Source organism: Diospyros lotus, chromosome 10 (assembly GCF_014633365.1).
Source record: "Diospyros lotus cultivar Yz01 chromosome 10, ASM1463336v1, whole genome shotgun sequence".
Taxonomy (NCBI): domain Eukaryota; kingdom Viridiplantae; phylum Streptophyta; class Magnoliopsida; order Ericales; family Ebenaceae; genus Diospyros; species Diospyros lotus.
The window spans coordinates 27,528,040-27,547,287 of record NC_068347.1 but is presented as its reverse complement, the minus strand read 5'-3'; the positions used below and the strand labels follow the sequence as shown (position 1 = coordinate 27,547,287).

General features: G+C 37.4%; 1 protein-coding gene across 1 annotated transcript in view; it reads right to left on the bottom strand.

The window, feature by feature from the left end:
- The window catches only part of LOC127811008 (succinate-semialdehyde dehydrogenase, mitochondrial), a 62,405-nt gene that overhangs the window by 22,932 nt on the left and 20,225 nt on the right, over positions 1-19,248 (bottom strand). Inside the window, exons 4-11 of the mRNA XM_052350685.1 lie at positions 15,576-15,624; positions 14,231-14,318; positions 14,029-14,139; positions 4,138-4,200; positions 3,904-4,014; positions 2,810-2,875; positions 2,608-2,685; positions 2,442-2,519 (exon numbers count right to left, since the gene is read on the bottom strand). Coding sequence (XP_052206645.1) covers positions 2,442-2,519; positions 2,608-2,685; positions 2,810-2,875; positions 3,904-4,014; positions 4,138-4,200; positions 14,029-14,139; positions 14,231-14,318; positions 15,576-15,624 — 644 coding nt within the window. The remainder of the gene's footprint in view (positions 1-2,441; positions 2,520-2,607; positions 2,686-2,809; positions 2,876-3,903; positions 4,015-4,137; positions 4,201-14,028; positions 14,140-14,230; positions 14,319-15,575; positions 15,625-19,248) is intronic.

Sequence of the window (19,248 nt, the reverse complement as noted above, 5' to 3'; positions counted from 1 at the left end):
TTTGATACTCATCCCCACCAATATGAAACAAAGAGTGAATCGGATTTTTGCTTTGAATTGAACTGGAACGATACAATATGATAGACTCACGATTCAGTAATCTTGACGATTAGTAATCTTTTCTCATCATTTTAAGATGTTATGAGTTGCTGACTTATGCATAAGACTTAAGGTTAATTTTGGAATCCTTGGTAGCTTAATTTTTTGTGCCATAAATATTATCAATATTCTTAAACTAGGGTTAAACTTAAAATTACTATTTTGAGTATTTTCTTCATGTTGTAGGTGTAAACATCTTTTAGTACTTCAAATCTTTTAGTATTTTCTTCATGTTATCATTATATTTATTAAATTGTTATTGCATCTTACAATACAATACAATTCATGATTCGAAAATTAGGCTTTTCGGTTCACAATATATATCTCAATTTGGCAACTATGAGCACTAAAAGCATGTGCTTTTTTGTTAAGCACTAGGCACACTTAAGCACGCTTATTTGTTTATTTATTTTATTTTTACTATTTACAATTTAAAAAAAAAAAAAAAACGTTGTTACTGTGTACCCTAATACACTAGAACTCACCCATCTATTATATAAATATCTTGGAGGAAGAAAAGAATGATTCAGTGTTTGGTCATGATTTTTTGTCATGTCATGATTTAATATTAGAAGAAAAGGAGGCAATACAGCAACTGGAAAACCACCTTCAAGTTCTAGTTCATGGCCTTTGGTTGAAGAAGTCAAGTAGATGGCACCGATGAAGATGATGGGAATTGGGAACTATATGAACTATCCAATGATGAAGATGGCTTTCTTAATTTAGACTAAATTATTGAAATGAACTAAAAGGCCCTCTTTTGTTCTCTTTTAGCATGAATTTTAGTCTTGATGGTATTATCTAGCAATTTAGTTGTAGTTATTGTGTTCTCTCTTTATTTTTTTCTAATATTTCCAGCTTAGCGCTTTGTTTTGATAAAGCGTGTGCTTGTGCTTTGCCTTGCACACTTAAGCTCTAGAAGGCCTTTCCACTTGAGTGCACTTAGAGCTTTCAAAAACACTGTTATCTATACAGTGCTCGTACTACTTAGGGGTTATAGAACATTTGCTATTTCATGACCGATGACTCAATAGCAACTTGCTAGAATCTGGATGAAGCTTCAGAATTCTGGTCAGTTCTTCAACTCTATCAAACCTTTAAAAAAGCTTTGTGGTTTTCCTGATCCTAATAATATCAAGAACCACGAGTTTGCAGCACTATATCTACTAACAAATCTGGACCAGAAAGATGTCACCACCGCTGCACCTTTTCTGGTTCCAGTCATAATTCTCCAGCATTTACAGAGGATCAACAAGCTCTATGAGTAGGCCTGTCAATGGGCTGGATCTAGTCCAGATCCATTTAGATCTGGCCACATCCATCAGGGTCCAGATCCACTAGATCCATTTATAAATGGATTTGGTGGATCTGGACCAGATCCAGATCCGTTGCATAAAAATTTATTACAAAATAAAATTTTATATTTTTAAATTCTAATATTTAACTAGACATATTTTAAAAATATCTTATTCTCATTTATTAATAACAAGTACATATATATATATATGTGCATGTATATTTATTAAAATATTTAAAAGGTCCCCCAATTATACTTACGGTTCTAATTCCATATTCTAAAAAAGTGAAGGCTAATGAACCAATGTATTACAGAAATAATTAAATGATTTGGTTCATCTGACTATGATTCTTAATCTTTCTCCAAAATCCTATGAACTCATATTGAAAAACACCACACCTCATAACTATAATCATGGTAAGATTCTTGTACTGTGGTACAAAAACAGGGAAGGAACAACCACTCCAGTCCTTCCCCTTAAGGGTTAGCCTGCAACATCAATTGGGCTTAGCATTCCCAATTACTATTTCTCTTGGATGTTCTGAACTAAGAACACACACTTCCAACTCCATTAGCGATTGCTGTATTAAAGACAGATATCTAAACATGATACCAAATAAACTCATTTTGTAATGGTCTTTAGGTTACACAGCACATAGGCCTGATTAACTACCCAGGTCATCCCCAAAAGAGCCCAGCTTAGAAGATCCATTTGACATTCAGTCCCACCCATACACCAAGACCTTTTTCGCACAGCTCCAACATAGGACTCAAAATGCATAACCATGTGGATCAGTGTCATAAGAAAAGACAATTCCTGGGCAGCATTTGCCTCCTTTTCTCAAAGGAAAGAAAACAAAAGGCCAAATCTGAGATAAAAAGTTTTTATAATCAATAGATAAAACAAAAATAGGTATCGTGTTAACATTATCAAGCTTCACAACTGTTGACATACAGTAAAGCCTATCACATGTGGAACTCAGAAAGTATCTGAATAAAAATAACACCTAGCCATCTGTATAATTAGACGGATTCTCCAACTTACAGTCCCTTTTATTGCCACATCCAAGTCTGCATCATCAAATACTATACAAGGTGCATTGCCGCCAAGTTCCAGAGATACCTAAAAAGTTGAGGTTGCTGTTTGTGTCATAAAATTTTAAGTCTCACCTTTCTACCCACGCTGCAATTACATGAATGCCTGCACATACCTTTTTAACAGTCCCAGCAGCGCCAGCCATCAATTTCTTCCCAACAGCTGTTGAACCAGTGAATGAGATCTTCCTTACCTAAATATGTTTCAAAATAGAATACTCAAAATAGAATAGAAAACCTGTTCTGTCTCTTGCATAATAAGTATTCATTCAAAAGACATCATCATGATGCCATGCAAAGGGATGAATTCCAGAGAACCTGTGGACTCGCAAGTAAAGCATCCCCAATATCAGAAGCATGTCCCATGACTACATTCACAACACCCTAGAATTGAATTTGAGAACCAGAAAAAAAAAAATAAAAACTTTAGAGGCAATTGAAATAGTAAGAATAATTAAAATGATGTAACAAAACAGAAGTGATAACTGAACGTCAGTAGTCTTCCAGGAGAATAAAGTAGATGTAATTGCACTGTCCTCTCAACGTCTTCTAACCATACCTAGATGTTTCCTTCCACTATAATTTACTGTTTTATTTTTGTGGACAGGAAATGGCCGATGCATTAGCATGTTGAGAAAGACAGCAAATAATATATACTAACTTGGAGATAGAACAAAAAAGTTTGCCCCACACTTACTACAGATGCACCTATATTTAGTGTCAAATTCAAAGTCATTGAGATTAACTGTAAGCACAATGAATTTGATGAATTACTCAAGAAGATTAATCGTGTGAGGAATCAAGAAGAGAGCAGTTTTCTTGGATGGTCGCAGTGTTGAACCACAATAATCATTATGCTAAATAATGTCTTTTGTGTAACAGGATAGGGATTTGAGAAAACAAATGACGAATATTAAATTGGTGCCACCCAAGTTGTCCAACTATTCTACCATCTTGGTTTACTCTGTCTAGTGACTTCTAATTGTTTTTTCATTAGTCCAGCTCTCCTTAATAAAACACTTGGCAGCGGGAGAGTTAATTACTGTAAAGCTAAGTAACCAAGTATCCCACTCAAGTATTTTACATTACCACAAAGAATTTCCAATAGAACAAAATCTTTCCTTACTTAATTGCTTTGTGCTATAAAAGAGAGTTGACTACAGTAACCCTCAGAAGATCAAAGAAGATGCCAGACATGACCAAAACATAGAAGTAATTGCATTTGTAAATGCAAAGCACCAATATGAAGTTCATGAAGTTGTGAAGTATCATAACAAATCCAAGTATCCTACTCAAAGCACAGGGATTCCAAAACATGATAGAATAAGATAACATGGTGAGCTTTCGTGTACTGGCACCACAGAAGCATTCACAGACAGCTAGATACATATCATGGTCATATAGAATATTACCGGTGGTATTCCAGCTTGAAGGGCGAGCTCAGCTGCTGCTAGAGCAGTCAAGGGGGTAAGTTCAGAGGGTTTTATAACCACAGTGCAACCACAGGCAAGTGCAGGACCAACCTAGAATAACAGTGAAATATATATATAAAAAAAAAAACACTTTAACATAATAGCTATGTATCCCAAAACTCTACAATGCTTTACTGGATAGTTGTTAAACTTAAGAAATCAGGACCATCCCACCTTTCGAGTAATCATTGCCAAAGGAAAATTCCACGGTGTAATCACCCCAACAACACCTACAGGCTGCATAAAAGAAAATCATTTAATAGAAAATAACAAGTTTCAATGAGATTGCTTATGAGGTAGAGAAATATACCATAACATGAGATTGAGCAGTTCATTGTAAGCTAAAAAGATTAGGAACCTGAGTTGGACAATTGAATTTGTAACAGAAGGTGATATTGATAAGGAAACCAAGAAAAAGAGTTTGCTTTATAACACAAAGAGATTTACCTAGACTAAGTGCCATTGCCCATGAGATGCATCTCTTGCATTCCCTAACCCTAGAAATTATCATGTCAAATATGGGACAATTTTTTGTATATACATATTCAAAGAACAAGTGTAGTGTTTTCTTGTTGTATAGGTTGGTTTCACAATATGAACTATTTGATGGAACACACTCACATCTTTATCTTCATTCACCACCATCTCATGAAACTTTTCCATGTGAGGATGATGTTGGAACTTCATTTCATCATTCCCTTGATAGAAGGTTGCATCAAGAAGGGCACCCAATGTAAAATTTTGCCACATTGTTGCATGAATTTGTATTGTTGATGTGACTTTTAGAAGTCAATTGACATTACAAATGTCATGCCACCACTCTCACTTAGTTAGGATAACGTGAAGATAGTGATGAAATATTAAATGAACAAAAAAGAACCCTTCACTATCATACTTAACAAGTCATCTTTTTCCCTTTTTATTTTTGTAGCGGGGGAGGGGAGATAAGGTAACATGTCATGTGACATTGTTGAGTTATATGGTTATATTTATATAGTACACTTAGGGTTAATCTTATGTTAGAGCCCGTGGCCCATGACCCGTTGTATTTGTATAAATATAGGTGTATAGTCTATGAGTTTAATGCATGTTATATACATATTAACAGCTAGGGTTTTCTTCCTAAGCTTTACATGGTATCAGAGCCAAAATACAAACCCTAGCCACCACGCCGCCGCCGCCGCCGCCCACATCACCGACGACCATTGTCAATCACGCTGCCACCAACCGCCGCAGCCTGTCGTGCCACCGTTGTTGCCGCCCACTGCGTTCCCGCTGCTCGCGCTTTTGGTTTGCAGTGATTCTTCACCGTCCGACCACCGGATCACGCACACAGCCACTGCTGTTGCGTTCGTCGACCTGCAATCTGTCGACCCCCGGAGGCCCATGGTCGTTGTTTCCGTCACGCGCCACCTTTCTCGCACTGTTCACGGAGACGTTTTTGCTCTGATCTCTCTCTCTAGTGCTCTGATCACAACGTTGTCTTCACCATTGGACTTGCCTCCTTCAGTCCATCCCAGTCCTGGTGGTTTCATCGCCATCCGCCGGTCACCAGCATCCGCTGTCTGCTATCGCTCCAACGCCCATGTTTCATTCTCTGTGCTGGATCATCCAACCTTTCTTTTTAGCTTATTTAACCTCTTTTGTTTCAGATCTGTTGATCTTGTAGGGCTCCCTTTTGTCCAACATGGCTGGTACCAGTAAATCTGGCTCCTTCTCTGGTATTCTGTCTCCCTCTCCAGTCATTGCTACTGAGAAGTTGATGGGCAGTTCCAATTATGTCTCTTGGTCCAAGGCAGTTGAACTATGGTGTATGGGTCAAGGTTTACAGGATCATCTAACTACCAAGGCCGAGATTGTGACCACAAATAAAACTGAGTGGCAGAGAACTGATGCTCTGATGTGCAGTCTACTGTGGCAATCAATTGATCCTTCTCTTCATCTGATTTATACTAACTATACCACGTGTTGCGAATTGTGGGTTTAGGCCAAGGCGCCATACACTAATGACATTCAACACTTGTATTCAGTGGTGTCTAATCTGCTCAATTTACGACAGCAGGGTCTGACTCTTCCTGATTTTCTTGGTTAGATGGCCTCTATTAAAGCTGAATTTAACTCCTTGTTACTTGCTAGTAAGACTGCTGCAGAGGATCTAGCTCAGTAGGATAAGTTCTTCATGGTGTGTACTGTTGCTGCCATTCGTGATCAAATTCTTGCTAGTCCTATTGTACCAACTATGGATGAAGTGTATTCTCGTCTTCTTCGGGTTTCATCTGCTCCTATAGTGCCTCCCTCTTCTGCAAGTGATCATTTAGTTATTGCTTCACAAGTTCAAAGTAGTGGCGAACAGGGAGGAGATCGTGGTAATCGGGGCAAATGCCCCAAGTGTAACTACTGTCACAAGTGGAGGCATACCAAGGAATATTGTTATAAGTTGCATGGCCGCCCTCCTCGTGTTAATGTTGCTCATGCTGATGGTTCTCGATCTGAGTCCTTTGATGGTCATCCACTGCAATCTGTCCTTCTCACTGGGGCTGACTATGATGAGTATCTCAAGTATAAGACGTCCCAGCAATCCTCATCCACAGTTGCTTCTATCGCCCACTCTGGTGATTCCACTGCCTGTCTCGCTCAGTCATCCTCTTTAGGACCATGGGTCCTGAACTCAAGTGCTTCTAACCATATCTCTGGTAATCCCTATTTGTTCTCTCATTTTACTAATTATATTTCTTTACCTTCTGTAACATTAGCCAATGGGTCCAAAGCGATTGTTAAAGCTATTGGCACTGCCAAACCCTTACCTTCTCTGTCTTTAGATTATGTCTTTTATCTTCCTCATTGTCCCTTTAATCTTGTCTCAGTTAGTAAACTTACGCGTGCCTTAAATTGTTCTATCACCTTTGATGATCATTCTGTTACTATCCAGGATCACGGTATAGGACAGATGATTGGCATTGGATGTGAGTCACAGGATCTCTATCATCTCAACATTCCTGCATCTCCTGTTACTTGCTCGGTGACTGAGTCTCCTGCTCTTCTCCACAATCGTTTGGGACATCCTAATTTGGCTAAGTTTCAGAAGATGGTCCTCAATTTGTCTAGTTTGTCGTCTTTTCATTGTGAGTCTCGTCAACTTGAAAAACAGTCTTGCACTTCTTTTCCAAAGTATGTCAATAATCGGGCTATGTCCCCATTTGCTTTAGTTCATTCCGATGTCCGGGGTCCTAGTTGTGTCATGTATGTTTTGGGTTTTCAATATTTTGTAACGTTTATCAATGATTATTCTCGTTGCATATGGTTATATTTAATGAAAAATCATTCTGAGTTATTCTCAATTTTTGAATCCTTTTGTACTGAAATCAAAACGCAATTTCATACATTTCTTCAAGTATTGTGTAGTGACAATGCCCCTGAGTATTTTTCTATTCCCTTTACTACCTTTATGTCTTCTCAGGGGATCTTACATCAGTCGTCTTGTGCATATACACCATAGCAGAATGGGGTTGTTGTCCTCATTGCTTGCTATCTCATTAATAGGATGCCCTCCTCAGTTCTTTAGCACCAGATTCCTCACTCTCTCTTGTTTCCTAATCAACCATTATATATTCTTCCTCCCCATGTCTGTGGTTGCACCTGCTTTGTCCATAACCTGTCTCCAAGTCAAGATAAATTGTTTGCTCGGTCCATCAAGTGCATTTTTCTAGGTTACTCTCGCCTTCATAAGGGTTATCGGTGTTATTCTCTTGACACTCGCAGTTGTTTTCTTTCGTCAGATGTTACCTTCTTTAAGGAGTCTCCTTTCTACTCTTCGTCTCATTCCGAGTGTCAACCCATTTCTAAGGCAATCCCTCTTCCCGCAAGTCCACCTGCTCCTATTCTCCCTGTTCCTTCTTCTACCCCATTGCAGGTTTATCATCGACGTCATCAACCTCGGTCTCCTCCCGGTGGAGATGTTGTTCCTACGCCTTCTCTTGTGTCTCCACCTACTTCAGCAACTCCTGTTGCCTCACATCCTGCTCCAGTCTCTCCACCTGCTGCGGTCTTGTCTTCCGAGGATCTGCTTCCTATTGCCCTTCGGAAATGTACCTGTTCTTCTCGCAATCCTCACCCTATTTATAATTTTCTTAGCTATCACCGTCTCTCGTCTCCTTTTTGTTCTTTTATGTCTTCCTTATCCTCTGTTTCAGTACCTAAGACTGTTAGTGAGGCACTTTCTGATCCGGGGTAGCGACAAACAATGGTGGATGAGATGACTGCTTTGCATTCCAATGGTACTTGGGATTTAGTTCCTTTACCCCCAGGGAAATCTCTTTTCGGCTGTCGGTGGATCCATATTGTCAAGGTGGGTCCTGATGGGCAGGTTGATCGCCTTAAGACCCGTTTGGTTGCCAAGGAGTATACTCAAGTTTATGGTCTTAACTATGTTGACACCTTTTCCCCAGTTGCTAAGATGTCCTCTATGCGTTTGTTTCTCTCTATAGCAACTATCCGCCACTGGCCATTGTATCAGCTGAACATTAAAAATGACTTCTTACATGGTGAGCTTCAGGAGGAGATTTATATGGAGCAATCTCCTGGGTTTGTTACTCAAGGGGAGTCTGTGCTGGTTTGTAAACTCTGTCGCTCACCATGTGGGTTGAAGCAGTCTCCTCAAGCCTAGTTTGGTCGCTTCAGTGCTATCATTCAAGACTTTGGTATGACTTGTGAGTATGATCATTCGATTTTTTATAAACACACATCACAGGGGAGGTGTATATACTTGGTTGTGTATGTGGATGATATTGTTATTACAGGTGATGATCGGGATGGTATTATTCAGCTGAAGAAACATCATTTTCAAACTAGGGACTTGGGGTTACTTAAATACTTTTTTGGCATAAAAGTTGCTCAGTCTAGTTCTGGTGTTGTTATCTCTCAACGAAAGTATGTGTTAAACATTCTGGAAGAAATTGGGATGCTTGATTGTAAACCTATAGAATCTCCTATAGACCCTAATGTAAAGCTCTTACCCCAGGACAGGGGGAGCCTCTTGCTGATCCTGGGAGATACCGCAGGCTAGTCGAAAAACTTAATTATCTCACTATCACTCGCCCAGACATTTCTTTCTCAGTTAGTGTTGTCAGTCAGTTTTTACAGTCTCCTTGCGATAGCCATCGAGATGCAGCAATCCAAATTCTCAAGTATATTAAGGGAGCTCTAGGTAGAGGACTATTATATGAGGACAGAGGTCATACTCAAGTAGTCGGATATTCTGATGCTGATTGGGCAGGTTCTCCCCCTGATAGACGATCTATTTCAGGATATTGTGTTCTGGTTAGAGGAAACCTAGTATCTTAAAAAAGTAAGAAACATGAGATTGTTGCTAGGTCGAGTGCAGAAGCAGAATATCGTGCTATGGCCTTAGCAACGTGTGAATTTATCTGGTTAAAACAATTGCTTCAAGAGCTCAAGTTTGGGGAGATATCACAAATGAGATTAATTTGCGACAATCAAGCTACATTACATATTGCATCCAATCCAGTTTTTCATGAGAGGACCAAATATATCAAGATAGATTGTCACTTCGTCTGAGAGAAAATTTTATCTAGTTGTATTATCACAGATTTTGTCAATTCTAATGACCAGTTAGCAGATGTCTTCATTAAGTCTCTCAAAAGTCCTCGAATTTAGTATATTTGCAACAAGTTTGGTGCATATGATATATATGCTCCAGTTTGAGGGGAAGTGTTGAGTTATATAGTTATATTTCTATAGTACACCTAGGGTTAATCTTATGTTAGAGCCCATGGCCCATGGCCCGTTATATTTGTATATATATAGGTATATAGTCTATGAGTTTAATGCATGGTATATACATACTAACCACTGTTGTTAGAATCGTGCGATTCGCATCGCGAATCGCACGATTCGGCTCGATTCTAAGAGAAATCGAGTCAAATCTATAGGTAGAATCGAAAATTGCTTAGAATCGACCATGAGTCGAAAGAATCGGCAAAGAATCGGTAGAATCGGACGAATCGAGTGAATTGAACGAATCACAAAACTGAAATAGAAATGAGGTGAAACGGCAGTACCTGAAACGTTAGGAGCTAGAAGCTGGAAAGTTGAAACAGAGAAGCAAAAACGCTGCATATGAGCATGAGATGAAACGACAGAAGCAAAGGCGAGACTCAAGAGCTACGACCGCAAGACTTCAGGTTATGTTCAAGGTGCGTTGCTTTCTTCTTCTTCAGTTCTTCTTTTTCTTTGCTTTATGCGAGACGCCGAGACCATACGAATCCTAAGAAGAAGACTGCGTTTGCTTAAAACCAGTGCTTCTATTCTATGCCTATTCCTAGAGAAAATCCAGCTTGGGAGTCTTGACGAGTGTTGAAACCAGTGCTTCTGTTCTAGCCACTTCTCTCGTCAAATCATTTTTCATCCTTGAAAATGATATTATAATTTTTCATGTGCTCACGTGCCAACAAAGACATCAGAGATGTGGGCAGCTGGGCACATGAGCCTCAACCACTCATGCTTATTTCTGAGCACCAGCTGTTTTTATTAACTTTGAGGTTTTCTTGTTTTGTTTTTTTTTTTGTTTTTTTTGTTGCTGTTGCACTGCAGTGCTGACTGCTGTGTCTTTTGCAGCTATTTTTGTTGACTTTGGGGGTTAAGAGAACCTATTTTGTAATTGTTAACTTAACTTGTTATTGTTTTATTTTTTTTATATATATTTTCCTGCTATTAGCCTATTGCACTGCAGTGTCGACTGTTGTGCTGTGTCTTTTTTTCTGTTTCTGATTTTTTCTAATATGTTTTATTGTCTGGTCAAATTTGTTCTACTTTTTTTATTTTCTTTTATGATATTTGTATTGTTTTTTATTTCAAAATTTTGACTTTATATTTTTTTTCAATGCTAGAAGAATATTGCTTTCTTTCTTGTTGAATATGGCGTCAAGATCAAAAAAGGGATCTACAACAAAGAATAATGATCCTATCTGGGAATATTGCACTCGGATTAATGGAAATAGAATGAACTTAAAGTGCAATTATTGTGGACTTGAAAGATGGGGAGGGATAAGTCGAATGAAACACCATTTTGCGGGTGATCATGATAATGTGGCTCCGTGTACATAATGTCTAGATAATGTGAGAAAACTTTGTATTCAGATATTAGGAGAATTGGAAAGACAAAAGGTGAATGAAAAAGAATATTTCCAAGAAGAAGAGATAGAAGTTCAAATGATAGGAGGAAAAAGAAAAACTAGTATGGATGTCTTTGTCACTAAAGGGAAAGAAAAACAACAAACTTTAAATGCAGTGGTTAAGAAAAGGGAGCCCGTTGTTCATAGCATTTGTAGATTTTTGTATGGACATGCATTGCCTTTTGTTTTGGTAAAAAGTCCTCTTTTTGCTTCAATGATGGAAGCGGTTAGTGAATATGGTAAGGGTTTAAAACTTCCTAGTTATCATGAGGCTAGAGTTACATTTTTGAAGAAGGAAGTTGACAATGTAAACTCAATGCTGGAGAAGTATAAAAAGGAGTGGAAAAGGACTGGTTGTACTTTGATGTCGGATGGGTGGACGGATAGGAAAAGTAGATCTCTTACAAACTTTTTGGTGAATAGTCCAAGTGGAACAGTTTTTCTTAAATCTATTGACACTTCAGATGTTATAAAAGATGCACAAAAGTTATTTGAGTTGTTTGATTCATTGGTGGAGGAAATTGGGGAGGAAAATGTTGTTCAAGTGGTGACTGATAGTGCTTCAGCCTATGTAGCTGCGGGTGACTTGTTGATGGAGAAAAGAAAAAAATTATTTTGGTCTCCTTGTGCAGCACATTGCATTGATTTGATCTAACATGATATAGGTGGGTTGCCTATTTTCACAGATACAATAAAGAAGGCTAAAGAAGTTTGTGTATACATTTATAGACATGCTTGGGTCCTTAGCATGTTTAGGAAGTTCTCTAAGAAGAGAGAGTTGAAGAGGCCAGGAGTTACAAGGTTTGCTACATCATTTCTTACATTGAGGAGCTTTGAGGAAAATAAGATTCCTCTTAGGGCTATGTTTGCATCAGAAGAGTGGGCTAAAAGTCATTATGCTTCTAAGGTGGATGCAATTAAAGTGGGAGCAATTTTGTTATCCGATGACAAGTTTTGGAAATCGATCAAGTATTGCTTAAAGTGTGTAAGTCCACTTGTTAAAGTTTTAAGACTTGTTGATGGGGATGTGAAACCAGCAATGGGATACATATATGAAGCAATGTATAGGGCAAAGGAGAAAATTGCACAAAATTTCAACCATCAAAAGATAAAGTATGAGCGCATTTGGAACATTATTGATACAAGATGGGATTTGCAACTTCATAGGCCACTCCATGCAACGGGATATTTTCTTAATCCCAAGTGAGTTTCTAAAATCATATTTCCTATAACTAACAAATTTTTGTATTGTATATGCTTTGTTGTTTCTTACTTGTATTGCATTTTTTTTAAGGTTTCAATATGATGAGTCTTTTAATGCGGATATAGAAGTTAAAGTTGGTTTATACAAGACAATAGAAAAGATCTATCCGGATATTGAAACAAGACTAAAAATTGATGAGCAATTAGAAAAGTTTAAAAAAGGTGACGGATTGTTTGGCATGAGTATGGCTACTTTAACAAGAGACAAGAAGCAACCAGGTATTATTTTGATTTAATGTTTTAATTTTCAAATTTCAATTGTTAGCTCCTTTAAACTAATTAGACTAATTAGTTTTTTATTTTTCTATCTTAGCTTTATGGTGGGAAAGCTATGGGGGAGAATGTAAAGAGTTACAAAACCTAGCCATACGAGTCTTGAGTCTCACATGTAGTGCTACAGGATGCGAAAGAAATTGGAGCACATTTGAGCATGTCCATTCAAAAAAGAGAAATCGTTTGGAACAACAAAGATTAAATGCTCTTGTCTTTGTGAAATATAACATTCAACTTGAATTAAGGCAAGCTAAGAGGGAGAAAAGAGGTGAAAATTATGATCCTATTTATTTGAGTGATATGGAGTCCGATGATGAATGGATCACCGAACAAGAAGATCCTTGTTTACCCCAAGATAATTCATGGATGGATGCTAATGAATGTTTTGAAGATGATGGAGGTATTCAACCAAGTAATAATAGAAGAGGTATATATCTATACTTTATAGTTTTCTACATTCTAAAACTAAGTTAATGTGTTTGTTTAAGTTTGGGTTGAATTCTAATATGCTATAACTTATATTGTATAATATAGGGCCAAGGAACTTGAAGCTAGACAGAAAAAGAAAAGGAAAAGTTGTTGAAGACAATGTGGAAGAAGAATTGGATTTAGAAATGATTGATGATGAGGAAGATGTAGAGGATGGAGAGCAAATGGATTTGGCTACGTTTGAAGATGATGAAGATGATGATGCTCTTCAACTTGAAGATGAAAATGATTGATAACTTGTGAAAATTATGGACAATGGCATTTATTGGTAGCCTAATGGCTAATAGTTGTTTTTTTCTAGTTTGTTATTTTGAAAGTGGTTTGATTTGATACAATTTGAATTTAAAGGCAACATGAATATATTTTTGATATAATTTTAATATATTTTATTTATTTTCTATGGATATATATTATTTATATTTGAAATTAAAAATGTGTACTGAATCTTACGATTCGATTCGATTCTCGATTCACGATTCGTAAAATAAGGATTTCGATTCTCGATTCGAATCTCGATTCAACAACTATGATACTAACAGCTAGGGTTTTCTTCCTAAGCTTTACAGACATTATAAAAACAAAACCCTGCATTTTCAAGAATTGCAGATGCTGCATTCATTTCACATATATGACACTACAGCTGCTTCCAATATGTCATGCACATTTCAGTTCTCCATATGTTATCATATTAAAAGCCTAACTCATGTCAGTCATCAACAAACTGACACGGGCTGCAATAAACAGTGTCCCTCAGTCAGAACATGCAATACACATCAGTCATGACATGAACACCGTTGATACAATGAAATACATATGGGATGTAAAACATAATTAAATAAAAAAAGTTAACCTGCTTCAGAACAAATAACCGACGATCAGATAGTGGTGATGGAATTATATCACCATATACACGTTTAGCCTCCTCCGCTGAGAACTCAATAAAACTGGCACCATAGTTAACCTGTAAATTGCACAAATAGTGTCAGATATGGCAAATGCTTCAGGAGGATGCAGTGAGAACTTCAATTTGCAAAGGCAAAAGTGTGGTTTACCTCACCAATAGCCTCTTTTAAAGGTTTTCCTTGCTCTAATGTCATAAGTTGCCCAAGCTCTTCTTTGTGGCCAATTAATAAGTCATACCTTAAACAAATATGCAAAGAAACATTATCAAGATCCACGCACGCATAAATACTTGAGTAACAAGTACAAACAAAGTTTGAATAAGCTCCAGAAAATAGATGCAGGTGTGTCACTTTCCTTTCTTTTGAATTTTGTGAAGGTAAATAAATTTTCTACTCATGTAGCCGACCCCACATAGTGGGATAAAGGCTGGATATGTTGTTGTTGTTGTTGTTGTAAATAAATTTTCTACTCAAAGAAAAATGCATACAAACAACTGTCTTAAAATGCTAAATACTATCAATTGGTTATGGTAGCCATTTAGTAGCAAAAGTGGGATAACTGTTTGGTCTTGGCAGAAAATCTAGAGCATTTGACTACAAATGCATTCCATGTGAAATAGAAAATCTTCTTCAAGACAACAAAACAGAATATTGACCATAAGTCTTCTCCCAATAATTCACGAGTTCCGAAGCTCTATAAAAGCAAAAACAATCTGTATTTGTCAGGGGAGAATGTATTATATGCCATGCATTTATAGAATAATTTTGCGGGTAGAATCACTAAAACAGTCCAGCACTGATAAAAGGACACATGCAACATAGTCATACAGTGAACGCACTAAAGTTTTATCAAAAGAGTACGGTTGCAAATCTGCCAACCTATAGTTTGTGTGGGCTTCACTTGGTTATTATGAATTTGTGAATGATCTACTCATGTTAATGATGAGCTGAGAACACCTGTTCAAACTCTTGATTTTTCCACAAGCTCACATGGAAAGCTTGCCTCATCTTGACTTAAGGCATGCCAAACAAGTTTTTGCAAACATAGCACAAGTTTTACTGCATAACTATAGAAAGCAAAAGGACAAAAATTCAAGGTTCGTCGTATGATTTAAAGACTCTGTCAGAGAAAGTGCAACACAGATACAGCCACAAGAATTCAATCAAGTTACTAGGTAACCTTAATAATCCCAAGTTTAGAAACCTTATGAAGAGAGGATGGACCCGTTTTGGCTTGCCTCATTGCCAAACAAGCTTTATTCTGAAGCTCATATTCCCCTCATGATTCATCTATGCAATAAGCCTAACAATGAACTAAGCCCAAGCTTCTCATGAACAGCTCATTTCATTTGCAGCTCTAACAACCATTGGAGTCATCTAAAATTTAACATGAGCTATGAACATTATCTGTAAGGAATGTAATTTTTTACCAGATCATATATAATTTTTGTGCAAGTGAAATGGTATAAAATTATAAGATCCAGTTATTATTTACCATTTTCGTAAGCATTTGCTCCTTTCAGCAGCAGTAAGTTTGCTCCAAGCTACACAAACAAAGATAATCACTTATTAGTACTATTGGTAAAACATTTCAAGTTCAAGCATATATCAGACCACATGGGTAACTATGATTACTGTATTATGCCAAATGTTTCATATATTGTCACCAATTAGTGGAAGTAATCAAATATAAAATTGTCACACTTATTATTATTTACATGAGAGTAACCCTTTGCCATGTTCAACACAGTGTATCTGAAAACAGAGATAGTAACATGTGACTACACTAAATCTAGAACTTAAGGCATGGTGAGTTTAGGATCCCAAGAAAAAACAAAATAAAGACAAAAAAAAAAATTGATACAGAAGTTAATGGGACTTAAACTCAAGTCTCTTTGGTAGGGGATTGCACCCTAACCCATCAGAATGTCCCTTAAGGCACATACAAGAACAACAAAAATAGAATGTGACAGATTTAGTGTCTATCTATTCTATGTCAAAATATATGCATGAATGATGGAACCTTTCAAAGATTTGCTACTTCTAGCACTAATTCTATGCACTTACAGCCTATCTTATTTTAATACAAATTGAGTGTGATCTTACCAACATTAATGCACTGGATCCCACCAAAACTCAAAAGGTTAGGTATGCTTGGGCTAGAGCAATACTAAGATGGGTGACCCCCTAGCAAGTCCTTGTGTTCCACCTCTTTTTTAACATCCCACACAATGAGATTAAGGCTTGATATGTTGTTGTTACAAATTCTGTCACCCTTCCAACATCTCCTCAAATCCAGGAAGAAAAACGAATTACCAATAACTTCAGAGAAAATATCAAACAAAAAGTGGAGTTTCTATGCTGCACCTTGTATAGATAGAAGATGAATGATGATATTCATTTGTTAGGCTATAGCATATACTCTTTCAGCTCTGTGCTGCTTTTTCAGGTTTCAATTAACAAGATTCCAAATGAAAAAATAGAATTCATGTAGCCAACCCCACATAGTGAGATAAAGGCTTACTATGCTGTTAATTAGTTAATAAAATTCCACTTCAAGGTCCATGTCCCCTATTAATGAATCAAAAGCGTATCTAAGGTCCTAGTAGGAACACAAGAACTCTGATGTGAGATATTTAGAACGGCTAAACAAGTATAATACGTTTTAAAATCCAAAAGACATAATAGGATCATACAATTACCAGGGAGATAATAAGCCCTTTTGCTCTGAAGGAAAGTTTCTGTACTTGTGTTTGAGTCTTTTTTTGCACTTTAAGTTAGTTAGTTATGGTCTTCTTACATTTTACTTGTTTTCAACTGTTGACATGAAAGGAAAGGAAAGAAGAAGAGGCTGCAGCCTGTTTTTGGAATGATGCCTTATTTAAGGAATGATTTATTTAAGATTTTATCTTGATTAGATTAGTTTCTTAAACAGATTAGGAATCTTTCCTAATCCCATTGTATCATAATCTTTCCTAAATGTGTTGCAATCCTTAAACTTTCTATAGCTGTAATTTCCAACCCTATAACTAGGGCTGGACATAATGAATATTTATGCTTTCCGTTCGAAATCTTCATGGTATCAGAGCCACTTCTGATTGCCCTATGATTTCCAGCCTTCATTGCTTTCTGAATTTCAGTCCATTCCCCAGCCTTCATTGCCGATTCCTTGCTCTTCTTCCTTGATTGTTTCTGGCCGATTGTTGCCATACTTTCAATCGCTCAAGTCTTGAAATTCCTTCTTGTCTTTGCCTTCATTGCTAGACATTTTTCTTTCTGATCATGTCAGGAATATCAAAAATAACGCCAGTTTCAGCCATGACATCTGGTGAGAATAATGGAGTTGATGCTCCAATAGGAGGTTTTTCTTCCAACGATTTACTAGGGGTGCATCAGTCATACAAGTTGGACAGACACAACTACTTACAGTGGGCACAGCTGGTTCAAACATTCCTAAAGGGGAAGGGGCAGATTCGCCACTTGACAGAGCCTAGTCCACAAAAATCTGATCTAGGGATTAATGCTTGGGATATAGAGGATTCCATGATCATGTCATGGCTATGGAACGCTATGCAACCAGAGGTTATTAAAAATTATATGTTCTTGTCCTCTACTAAAGATATATGGGAAACGGTTAGGCGTACCTATTCTAAGGTTCAAGATGCGTCAGTTATTTACGAGATTAAGATGAAGTTACATAGTACTAAGCAAGGGGTCTCAACAATCACTGAATATTATAACAAAATGAATGGTTTTTGGCTAGAACTTGACCACTACTAGAACATTAAAATGGAATGTAAAGATATAGCCACTCTTCATTCAATTTTTGAAAGGGATAGAGTTGTAGAGTTCTTGGCAGGACTTAATAATGAGTATGATCAAGTTCGAGTGCAGATTCTTGGAAGGGAAAAACTTTCATCTCTTAATGAAGTGTTTTCAGTTGTTCGAAGTGAAGAAAAAGGGAGGACAGCAATGTTGGGTGATATAACTTCTGAAAGATCAGCAATGTTTACAAACAAAGGAACAGGGTCCAGATTTAAACCATTGCAAGGAAGAGGTGATGTGCAGGGTAGGCTGCAAGGAAAGGAAGGTATGTGGACTGATGGACAGAACAAAACGCATAGAACAGAAGGATTATGGTGCTCCCATTGCAAGAGGTCAAGGCATACTCGAAAGACATGTTTTAAATTGCATGGGAAGGAGGCTGTGTTGCAGAAACTAGGGGGCTTCAAAAATATGACCTCTCGAAATCAGGCCTATTTTTCAAATAGGCAAGAAGAGTCGGTGGAAAAAACCGAGGCAGCACCTGAGTTGGAGCAAAATCAGCTGAAAGCTGATGAAATCAGCAAGCTTGCTGATGAAGTTAGCAAACTCAAGATGTTCTTGAAAACTCTTCAGGATGGATCATACTCTATTGCCCAGCAAGGTAATCAGCCAGGTAATAGTTTCCATTTGAGTTCTTTAACAGCCTCTAAAACCAATAGGAATGATATATGGATTCTAGATTTAAGAGCTACAGACCATATGTCCTCTAATCCAAATGTTTTTGATACCTATTAGCCTCTTGTGACACCTAAACAGATTGTTATTGCTAATGGGACTTCTATTCCTATCAAAGGTCAGGGACAAGTCACTCTTAGTCCTAAACTTTCTGTTCAAAGAGTCTTGCATGTTCCTAATTTGTCCACTAAGTTGATTTCAGTTCATCAACTCACTAAGGATTTAAATTGTCAAATCATTTTCTTTCCTTATTCTTGTGAGTTTCAGGAAATGGCTACGGAGAGGATGATTGGAGCTGCTGAGGAGAAACATGGGCTGTATGTTTTGAGAAAGGAGACCTTGCAGCCCCATCACATTCAGTCCAGATTTCAGCCTAAATCAGCCTGCACTTCTCAATCTTCTAGTAGTGACATTTGGCTTCATCACTACCGCTTCGGGCATCCACCTTTTCCCTTACTCAAAGCTATGTTTCCTGTTTTATTTAAACATGTGGATCCTAGTGTTTTTCATTGTGATGCATGTGAACTTTCCAAACATCATCGTGTTTCCTATCCTATTAGTAATAAAAGATCCTCACGTCCTTTTGCTCGCATTCATTCGAATGTTTGGGGTCCATCTAGGATTCTCAATTGTTCTAGGGCTAGATGGTTTGTTACCTTCATAGATGA